General features: G+C 51.8%; 1 protein-coding gene across 1 annotated transcript in view; it reads left to right on the plus strand.

Moving 5' to 3' along the window:
- PLXNA4 (plexin A4) overlaps positions 1-4486 on the plus strand; it is a 418364-nt gene extending 413878 nt beyond the window's left edge. Inside the window, exon 32 of the mRNA XM_039861051.1 lies at positions 1299-4486. Within this exon, the coding sequence (XP_039716985.1) occupies positions 1299-1394 (96 nt within the window). The 3' untranslated portion in view covers positions 1395-4486. The remainder of the gene's footprint in view (positions 1-1298) is intronic.
- Positions 4487-11543: the final 7057 nt, after the last annotated feature.

An 11543-nucleotide genomic window follows, 5' to 3' on the forward strand; every position in this document is an offset into this window, starting at 1 on the left:
GAATGCTGTGAACCTCACACAAAGGGGAAGCCAGAGGTGGGTCCCTCGGGGAGGGACACTGATGCCAGTCCTCAGGCCAGGGTTGGCCCTGGGCAAAGTTTTCACCTGTTCGTGGCCACATGAGAGAAGCCTGGATGATGGAGAGTGTGCTAGTTTTTGAGTGCAACTGTCTCATCTTGGAAAGGACAGTCCCTAGAGTACAAGTTCACTCATCTACTCTTGGTACTAAAAATGTCCCATCTTTGTGAAACATCGGTGCCAGGAACTGGTGGCTCTTGGCCAGCTAAGAGTCTGGTGACTCCATCGTGGTCTCCCTGATTAAAAATACACTAACCGGGACAGGAAGTCCAAGGCTCCAGGAGCCCTCGGCCTCCTCTTCCCCTCCTCCCACTCCCCAAGCTGCTCTCTGCCCCCTCGGACCCCAGCCCCAGCAGAGTCCACCCCGTTTGCCGCCAGCCCTCGTGGAGCAGGTGCAGCGTGAAGGGCGCTCAGCGTATGTGCGTTACCTGACTTCGCCCTCTCCCCGAGAGCAGCCCGGGAAGGGGGCAGGTGGGGGCCAGTCGTTCCCACATTTTACAGATGAGGAAATGAGGGTGCAGACAGGCTACACGTCTTACCCTCAAGTTGACCAGCAAGAAACTGGCGAGCCCCTTATTCAATTCCACGTCTCCTGAGTCTGAGTCGAATTCCAACACATTTTCCTTCACACACCACAGATGTGCACCATCACTGTCCTCCGCTGACCGTCTGACCCCAGAAAAGGCTCTGGCAGACGTAGGTGTGAATGACCAGTAAAACTTAAGCTGTATGAAGATTTCAGGGACGTTTGTTTCCAAACAGACAAAGCGAAGCCATATTAGTTTGTAGACTTGGACTCTTGGGCCTCGGGGGCTGACGGGGAAGATCATCCTTTTTGGAAGAAGGGGTGGCATTTCTTAATATTTGTGAAATCACATTCCCCCAAGACACAGCCCCCCACTTGACGCCGGGACTAGAACTGTCTGCAGTGTGCCATCTTTGTGCAGTCTTACATGGCAGCCACACATTTATTCAGACAGGCCGATGTGTGTGCTGACATCCGTGCTCGTGGACACACGGGCACCCACATGTCGCACCCCAAGGCCGAGTGCCCTCCACGCCTCCCCATCCCGGTGACCCAGGCTGCCTGCTCACCCAGCAGCTTCGTGTGTGCATGTGCACGTGCACGCGCACACATCTTCCTCCTGCCTGCGTGTACCCTGAGAACACAGACGTGCACGTGCAAACTAGTAACCTCCCCATTCTTGGCCCTTCAACAGATTCTCGGACCTCTGGACCACGACGACCAGTGTGGGAAGCAGAAATTGGCCTACAAACTAGAACAAGTCATAACCCTCATGAGCTTAGACAGCTGAGAACCATCCTTCCAGGCCCGCCCCCCGGAGGGAGGGACACACCAAGCCGTGCCTCAGTCTAGATTATCATCTTTACCAAGTGCAAGTTCCGACTGGCGTAAGCAGCATCCCCTGAGCAGCGCTGCCCGCACCCCGTCTCTCTCTCTCTCTCTCCCTCTCTCTCTCTCTCTCTCTCTCTCTCTCTCTCTCTCTCTCTCTCCCACCCCTCTTGCTGTCTCTCCTTCCTTCGTGGATCCCTTCTCTTTCAGTTGCTCTGTCAACACCATTGAACCAAGCCACCAACCCTCAGCTAGTCTAGGATGGCCGGGCCCACAGCAAGGGACCTGACCAGAAGGTTCCAGAGGGGGCTCTCTTCCCACGTTGACCCCACCTATCAGCAACAGGACAAATACGGATGAGGAGCCATGGACAGAGGATGTTTGTTTCTATGCTGCTACTTCACCTCACACTTCGTGAGAGCCCCCACGTTGGTCCACACCTTGGCCTGGAGAAGAGGCGAGGAGCTCAGTATTATTATCTTTGCTGGGAAGACATCACCTGGCTCTCCCTTCTTCCCTCATTTCCATCTCCAAGGGGTCAGTGGGTGGTACGGTCCCTTTGCAGCTATGAGAAGAAAGGCCACACCTCCTACATACGGCTGGACTTGGGGGCAGGGGTGAGGAGTTGGGCGGTGCTCGGCGAGCTGCCTTTCACTTGCTGGCTTGGCATCCTGAGGCCTCCTTGTCCCCTTCCAATCTTCTTGGAGCTCTTCCAAGTGCCCACAGGGACATGCCTGCCCGGTCTCGTGCCCTGCCTGTGGAAAGCCAGACAGGAGAAAGAATAGCAGTTACTTCCACCATGGAGACAGTCTTAACCTTCTAATCTGGCTCTTGGCGGTGAAAATATGAAATGGAGAGAGAGAAGAGGAGCGTCTGTCTATCCTGAAAGTAGAATGTGTTGTTTTCCATTCGCCCCCAAGTGCACGTGAATCATGACCACAGTCAGAGGTGTAACCCCCTGCCAGACCCTCGTGTGCTGTCTAGAGAAAACACCGCCATCCTCCTTGGTCATCTCTCATCAAGGCTCAGCATCGAATGCAGAGTGCATCCAGGCATCCAGGGGATTCTACCTCCAGCCATCTCCATGGCTCCATCCCCACCGTCCTTCCTGAGAACTCTGTACAAGGCTGGGGCACACAGCCTGGCCTCTCCTCCCCTCGCAGAATCTGGTGCCATTGCTATGCAGATGACTTTGTCGCTGAACTGCCCAGACCTCCTAGGGAGTTATTTCATCGACATCTCAGCTTTCTTTTTCTGTCATTCTCCTCCCTCATCTCTTCGGCGGTCATCACTGAAAGAAATGCACTCAAGTACAGCCCCACAGAGACAAGCCGAAATGCCAGCCAAACGCAGCCCCCAGCGTGTCATGTCCGGGAGGGCTGAGGAGTCAAGCTGAAGGACATGGCCAGAGATGGGAGGTGAGACAAACAACGGATCTCCCCTGGCATATGTCTCTCCATCTGTCCTTCCATCTACGGACACATTCTAGCCATCCACGTAGAGGTGTGTACAGACATGGGTCCTAGGTGAGCGGGGGCTGTAGTGAGAGATGGTCTAATGAGGGTCATGGAAACCTGGAATCCTGAAGGGACCTTAGATGCCGTCTGGTCCAGCTTCCCACCATAGATGCCGTCTGGTCCAGTCTCCCACCATAAGCAAAAATATCTCCTGGCAGCCCTGGGGTCAAGTTCTACATGGCTCTGGGAGACAAGAAGCATCCGTTAAAGTGGGATTGGGATGAGTTTTGCCTTCACACCCCCAGCACCAGACATCATTCCCTGCAGCCACTCAAAGGAGCCCCACTTGGAGAGGGGACGGAACCACACCATTTCCAGCAGAGTCTGTGGAGCATCCTGTGCTTTTAGGAACGCTTGCCCCGTTGGATATGACTGTGTGTGTGTGGGTGTGGGTGTGTGGGTGTGTATTCGCCCCAGGAGTAGGTGGAGAGCTTAGAAAGATTCCTTTTTCTATGTGGGGGGGTTCTGAGTGTTTCCCTTCTCTGTCCCTGTTCATCAGTTCATTCTGCAGCTCATTTCAACACCTGCTTTCTACACTGAGTGCTGCTGGGTGGAAGGAGAGCTCACCTGTAGGAAATCAGGGTGGTCACCGGCCAAGTCACTGGACTTGATCGGAGGCCAGGCAGTGATGGCCCAGAGCAGGGCATCACGTGGTATCGAGGAGGACATATGGTGGACAAGATGCAAGTCACCTAACCAACAGAGAGTGGTTTCTCCCTAATCGATGGGAGAACATGCATATGGAGGGGGAAAGAATAACCAAAGTTTGGGCGAAGGAAGTGCCAGGTGAAGAAGCATGGAATTTCTACCCCTGATCGCTTGATTTCCTCCCCAGAATCGAGGGGCCCTGGCAGACCAGGAAGGAAGCATGTGGGAAATGGGCGAAGGCGGCAGCGCAGACACAGACAGCTTTGCACATGTGAAAGGTTGCAGAGGAGAGAGACACAAGCATCTTTAACACAGACTTACCGGATGAGCGCTGTGCGCGTGTGAGCGTGTGCATGACTGAGTGTGTTCTGATTTATTTTTTAAGTTTTGCACAGATAGAGAAAAAAAGTGAACCAGCAGAGAAAAAAAAAAAAAAAACTGGTGGTTCCGCTGAAGCTCTTATTTTTACTGGATTATTATTACTGTCACTGTTCCTTTGCCCGTGCAGGACGTTTTCCTCCATGTTTTTGCTGTGAGAGAAACTCTGAACACCTCAGAGAAACGTAAATGTCAGGAAGAGAGGGGAGAGAAGGACGGACAGATTTCCTTGCTCTCCTCATTTCTCCCGAGGGAGGAGTCTGAGCAGATTTTACTTTAATTGGTGGGGTGGGTTGTTGCTGGTGCTTTGTTTGCTTGAAGTCTCTGTGGCCTACTTGGGGCCGGAGAAATAAGACAGTCACGCAGAGCCACAACCCATCTTGCCCGTAAAAATTCTTTCCCTTTGCCGTTTGTTTATTTTCCATTCCTTTCATTTGGATTCTTGATGCACATGTGATATGTTTCAAAGTAAAGACAGGGCAGCGCTGTCAAGAGCTGTCCTTTTCCCCAAGTCTTCCTTCCAAAACTCCCCCGCGGAATCCCCGATGTCCCCTTGGCAGGCCAGAGAGCCGTCTGGCGGCAAAGGGGGCCGGCATGTGCCAGAGGATGGATGGGGCACACTCGGTCCAGGGCAACGGGGCCCCCTCAAGGCTTTCTCCTCTCTGTCACAATTCATTGGCAGGGTCACAGTTCTGTTTAAGGCAGAAACTTTATCTGATTCCTTGAGTCCTGGGCAGAGAGCAGGGAAGAAAAGGCCACCCTCTCCTCACCTCCCCCCACGGCCCCCTCCCAGGAGACCACCAAGATCAGAATGGTACCAGAAGGTGATGTTGTCAAAATAACCAGCCTAGGTTAGGTGGGGGGTTTAAATGGGAAGGAGATGGGCTGAGGGCTGGGAGGGGTGGGGAGCGGAGGGAGATTCGTGGGGTCCTGAACAGAAAAGAATGGGTAAATAGAAGCTGAGAAAGATAGCTGCAGGCTGGCCTTTTCTCCTGGGGGGTCCCAAGTGTCCCCAGGTGTGGGCTTGGCCCCTCTTTGTTCTTCCTCGTATGGAGAGACCCTGACCTTTGTTGGTAACTACAAATAGTGCCATTAAGTGAAGTTGGCTATTGTGTCAGTAACTTCCTCAGGAAAATCTTTTTTCTTGCCTTCTTCTTTCAATGTGGTTTTAAGTTTGGGGACCAGGTGAGTGTCCCACAGGCCAAGGTACGTTCACACCCCCAGAATGACATGCACACCCATAGGCAACACCCCCAGAGTCTCCCTCTTAGGACCCTGCGGGCCAGTGAGTGAGGCCCGAGATGCTTGAGAGAGAGAAGTCATTTCAAATAAACCCTAAAGTTTGAGGCAGACTGTCCAGGACCATGCCCGGGCCGACGCGGGAGTTGTTGTCAGGCGAGGTCTCCGACCTTGTCCCCCAGCTCCGACCGCCCAGCCTGGGGTTAATGTCCGTGTCCGACCCCAGAACTCCACTCCTTTCCCTACCCAGGTCCTCGTGCTCACGCCCCCCTCGCATGTCTGGCTTCTAAGTGTGCTACCCCTTGTCTCTCTTGCCTGCCTCCTGCACGTGTAGCCTCTGCCCCAATGCCATATGCCCCCTAAAGCACCGGAGCCGCTGAGCCCCTCTGTGGGCAGCTCCGCCCTCACCGTCTAGCCCTCTGGGACTGCTTGGCCCGTCCCGCCCTCCCCAGGCTACCTCCCTGCAGACTAGGGCTCCGTCACCCAGCCGAGGCCCTGTGGGACCCGTCGGAGGAACCACAGCAATGACTCCCTGAACGGCCTCCACCCTAGGTCAGAGGCAAGTCCTGCTGATGTTTCTGGAACCCTAAACAACCACTCGCTTTGACCTAAAAGGAAAGCCCCGTTACCCACCTGTCTCCTTTCTCAGGACTGAGGGGGACACTTCCAATGGCTTCGCAGGAGGCAAAGTCAAATACTTATTAATCGAGAACAAACGTCCCAGTCTCAGAGAGCCAAGAAGGGAGGGAGGGAGGGAGGGCTCTGCAGGCAGAAGGCCCCTGGACACCCCTGTCTCGACCCTTCCAGGAATGCCCCACCCCCACCCCAGGAGCAGGCTGAGCTCCGGTCTCTGAGAGGCATTTCTGTGAATGGTGACCTCCAGGTACTGAAACCCCACATGCCCCAGAGGACACCCTCCCCACCACATACACACAGACACAGACACACAGACACAGACACGCGTGCACACACACACTCACACACTCACGCACAGACACACACACACACACACACGCGCATGCGTAGACCCTGCCTCCTTCCTGGCCTTTTCCTTGCTCCTAGTTCACATTAAGGACCGCCTCTCAGGACAGCGACCGAGGGCCCCTGACCCCGCAGCCCCTCCCTTTTCCTGTACACTGTACGTGGGCTGTTTCTTTGGGGATTTGTAGGTGTTTATTTTTTATTTATGTATTTTAAGAGTTCGAGATTAAGGAGGGAGACCAGGTGTGCATATAAGTCTACATTACTAGGAAGGAGAAACAGAACTGTTCCCCTGGGACTCCCGAGGGGATGAGAAGAGCTTGTGGCTACTCACGTTCTTGGTGCTTCGCCTGCCACTTGGATGGCTGGAGTCTACAGTGCCACCCCTTGTCCTCCTGCTTGCTGCCACCTCGGCCCCCTCAGGTGTAGCAAACGAGAGCCTTCCTTTACCGATGGGAAGCCGTGGTACAGCCACAGGTGGCACAGACGAGGCAGCTCGCGAGAGAGGCCAGCCCATAGCCCGCCGCCAGCCTCTTCCGCTCATGGCGCTTGGAGACGGGCAAAACCCTGACCGGAAAACTAAAGCAGCTGTTCCTCTTTTTCGGAAAAGAATCTCTACAGTAAAAGTTTCAGACATTCGAGAGAGACCTTTTTTTTAACTAGAAATTTTTGCTCCCCAATAAAATTATTTTTTATTAGGGGGAGTATCCAGCTTTAGAAAATATATCGGATTTTTTTGGTTGTAAAAGTAATACATACTTATTAGAGTCCCAATTAAATTCCTCGTGTAGACTGTGACTACCCCAAAGCAAATCGAAACAAAACAAAACAAAAGCCCTAATGAATAAAAAGAGCTTTCTTCTGCATCGGCAGAGACAGTGAGGTGGGCCAGGGGTGGGTGGGGGTCATGCATCAGTTCAGTCAGTCGAGCCCCCTCTCGCTCTGACCAGCCTTGGCTCCAGACTGCCCCTGATGTCACCGAATACCACCTGGTTCTTGTCAGCTTCCCCCAAGCTGCAGGGAGACCCCATTAGGGATCGGTCATGGAGCCGCCTGCCTGCTCCTCCCCACCACCCACTGAGAGAACGCAAATGCTCTCGGCAAACAGGTCTCTGCAGCTCATCCTCCATGGGTTTCTTTACCTGGAATTCGAACTTCTTTTAGTCTCTTCGATCTTACAACTCAAGCACACATGGGAAGGGCTCCCTTACAAGCGTAGAATTCAAAACAGAAGATTCAGTTAAAGAGCGATGCAAAGGCCACTAAGATACTGAGACCGCTTGACCCATCGGGACCAGTGAACGCAGTTCAGGCCCATGGCCAAGATGGGGTGCATGCCCTCGTGTGTTTCCTCCTGTCCCTCCCCTGATGTTCCTGTCAGCTTGTTGGCTCGTCAAACCTTCCGTTCTTTAAAAAGAAAAGCTAGTTTACCTCAAAGAATCTTGTTTCCATTTGGAAACCAATGACTTTGTGTTTCAGAGTGGGCCTGGTGGCCTTGAGGACCGAGGCCCTGGCTTGGTCATGCGTTGGCTGTGCCGACCAAGGACAAGAACCCAGGCCCTGAGATGGGAAGGAAGGATCAGATGCAGCTGCCCTCTTCCCCACTTTAGCTTGTAGGGACCAGCCTCTCTCTTCCAGCAGGGTCCTGCCAAGTTACCATAGCAACCAGCAACTCCAGGGTACCACAACAGACAATGGCTCAGTGAGCCGAGGAGGAGAGAAGGAGTCGGCTGGGGGAGAGGAGTCCGGCCTGGTCAGAGGACCCAGGGCTAAGTCTCCAGCACTAGTGGGAAGAGGAGAAACGAGAGAGAATAATGGGTGGTTTAAGGAACAGGGGCCTTTGAGTCTCGGAGAGAGGCCACTGAAGGAGATAGGGCAGGTCACCCCTGCTCTAGTCACCCCCTCCAGCCGCACCCCACTTCTGTTTCCATAAAGCCCTCACCTTGAACACTGACCCTTTGTTAAAGCAAAGCAAAACATATCTTTAGACAACAGTGTTATAATGAGCCTCAGAGGTAGGTGGGTAAAATCTATTAGAGGAAGAGGGTCTTCTGGTTTTGATTTTTAAAGAAGAGTATCCTAGTAAGATTTAAAAAAAAAAAAAGATTTTAAAAAAGTTTTTAAAAAGGAAACCTATGCTATTTAAATTGGAGACCAGTTGTAACTTGGTAAAGGCAAGCTTCTGTACCTTTGTTATAATTAATTGTATACCTGTGTATGTAAATATAAGGCATTCCTATTTTGCAGTTCAGAACAAAAAAAAAACCTATTTGTAATATAGAATAAAGTTTATTAAAAAATAATAAAAATGCGTTTTGGGGTCTTGGTGTGACTGGTTGGAAGTGGGTGGGCGAGAAGGTTGACCATAAGTAGGCAGTGGTACCTTCTCACTCCGGCTATGTGATATCAGAGATGCCTTCTTTTACTTAAGGCTCTGCCCCGCCTCACAAAGCAGATGTCTCTGGAAGCGATACTGCTTCGAGAGAGTGGGAGCAAACGTGCCACCAAGCCAGTGCTGTCAACAGACACCACTTTTGTATAGAGACCGATCAGGCTCTGAGTCTCTCTTAGCACTGTCTTCCAGGCAGGCATGTCTAACCTGTTAGAGTTGGCTCTGGACAAGACTTAAAGTGACCTTTCTGCCAGGGATGGACATAAAGCCATCTCTGCTTTAAGTCTTTTTGGCAAGCTACACCTCAGCGTAAATGATTTTATCGGTCCCCTCTCCCCCATTTCGATAGAAGGTAAAGATCTTAAACCCAACTTTGCCTCTAGGACAGAAATAAAAAGAGAAAATGAGAATGAAATGAGTGGCAGTGGAGGTCAGGAACAGGGAAGAAAACAGTATTTCTGCCTGCAGCATCCTTCTGTTCATGGTCCACACTGGCCTCGAGGTGGTGGGGTTTGAGGAAAAAGGAAGCAAATGCAGATGGGCAGCATCAGCCCCTGCCTGGGTCCAGGAAAGCTGCGCCCTCCGCTGTCCCTACAGCTGGCTTCCCGCGGGCAGATACGTCTGGCTCTGAGCCTCAGATCAGCAGGTGGAGAAGGCTGGGCTGGATGTCTCCATGAAATTCCAATGTTCTCATTATTCTAAGTAAGAACCAGGAGAGAGGAGGATAGGGAAGTAAGCAGGACAAGGAAGGAGAGACAAAATTGTCGAAAGGGGAAGAGTAATGAAGGAAGCGAGGTAGGAAAGGGAAAGGGGTGTGGGGAGACGTAAGACAGACCCCAGAGGCACCTGACAGGTGATGAAACTTCCGGCACTTTCTACCCTCCCGTATCTTCCTGCTGCTCCCCAACCGCCAATCCTTAGGCTCCTCCAGCCTTCAAAGCAGAGCTCCTGAGGGCATGAGTGGAGAGCGTTCAGTGGGAAGGAACCTCTGGGGGCCACAGAGAGAAGGGTCAGGAGGTGGCTGGGTGAGTGCCCCCAGGGACTGAATCCCCGCCTTGTCTGCAATGCTCTCCTGCCTTCCATAAGAGACCCCTTCTGAGACATGAGACAGCGACCCAGGAAGAAGTAGCTCTGAACAATGACGCTGAGAGGCAACAGCCTCTGGGAGCCCTGCCAGTGAAGCCAATGATGAGGGAACCCCTCAACCTTGGGACGACAGGGGAACCCATGACACCAACGAGGGAAAGCTAGAATCCGCCATAAGATCTAGCACAAACTGAATGGGCTGAGATCAGCAGACTGTTATTTAGTTTGTTTGTTTTTAGTAGTTCAGACTCAAAGAAAGTATAGTTCATGAATAGAAAGGAGATGTTTACCTTTTCTCCTAAATAGTGACACAGGCTGCGGTGAGGACAGTGACCTTGCTGTGAAAGGTCAGCTTGGAATTCCACACACAGTTAAGTACCCACCGTGCCCTCCGACTCCTTTACCTGTGTGATCTCATACTTTGTCACCATCGGCCACCACGACCTACAGCAGATCACGTCTCTGTGATTGTGTGTCCTTATCTATAAACTGAAGACAGTTTTAACTGCTCTGTGAAAGCCTAGAGGTCGTGGGGAGGGTAGATTTAGATAACTAAAGCGAAAAAACCTGGTGTACTATAAAGGGTCATACATGCATGGAGTATTTCTATACTGTGATAAAAATGATAGTCCCTACAAAAAAAGCAGATGGCTTGAGCCTCTAAAATGAATGTACAGTGGATGCTGTATTAGCCTGCTCGGGCCGCTGTAACAGAAGACCACACCCAGTGGCTTAAACAGCAGATATTTATTTTCTCGCAGTTGTAAAGGTTGGAAGTCCAAGGTCAAGGTGCCACGGTTGGTTTCTGGTGAGGCCTCTCTTTCTGGCTTGCACACAGCCACCCTCTGTGTCCTCACATGGTTTTTCCTCTCCGTGTGCATGGAGAGAAGTCTGTTGTCTGTTCTTACAAGGATACCAGTCCTATCAGACTAAGACCCCACTCTTGTGACCCCCATTTAAATAACCTTATTAATCACCTCCTTAAAGACCCTATTTCCACATTCAGTCACATTAGGAGTTAGGGCTGAATGTGGGAGGGACACAATTCAGTCTATAACAGATGCCTTATTTATTCATTGCCAAAAAGTAACACCTTACAAACTACGTATATTTTTGGATTGTTAGACTATGAGATTATTGAAGGCAGAGACGGTATCAGTTGAGTTTATGTTAAGCTTACCAAGTATCCAGCACAGAAAGTGTGCTCTGTCAATCACGAGTGGATGGAGGGAGGGACCAAGGGCGTGGGGCTAGGAGAAAGTCATCAGCTACAAAGTTGGTGGCTGGGCTTCGTTCCCCATTGTGACTAACAGGCCCCTCATTATTTTCCAGATCAGGCCACACTTCCTCCATGAATATTTTATCTTTAGGGAACAATTCCTTGAGTGGCAGCTAGTAGCTCTTTTTAGAAGGTGACCAGAACAGGCATTGAGGTCAAAGCTCCTCCCCGGTCTGGTAGCGCAGCTCCTGGCCGAGCAGGGTAAATGGAGGCAGGAAGGTCACTTCCGCACCGGTGACCTTCTGGAAACCTGTCCTGAGTTTGTTTTAACAAAACTGTCACCTTGAACACTGGCCCAAGCCTGCAGGGCTGCTGCAAGTATCTGCTAAGCTGAGAGCAGATGTATGAGGTTTAGCCCAGGCGTAGGGACATCTGGTGGACTGTGTCATTGTCCAGCAGTGCCCCTTCCCCACCCTGTACGAACATTACGGCTTCCCACCCCAGTGAAGGCGGACTGGCCATGCCACTTGCTTTGAGCCAATGAAACATAAGAGCTAGATAGATGTAAGTCACCTGCAATGCTCCGTCAGCTTGGACCACAGAGTGAGGACAGTGATGACGCAGAGCCACAAGGTACCCCTGATGGTTATG

This window comes from Pteropus medius, unplaced genomic scaffold, assembly GCF_902729225.1.
Source record: "Pteropus medius unplaced genomic scaffold, Ma_sr-lr_union100, whole genome shotgun sequence".
In the NCBI taxonomy this organism is placed as follows: Eukaryota; Metazoa; Chordata; class Mammalia; order Chiroptera; family Pteropodidae; genus Pteropus; species Pteropus medius.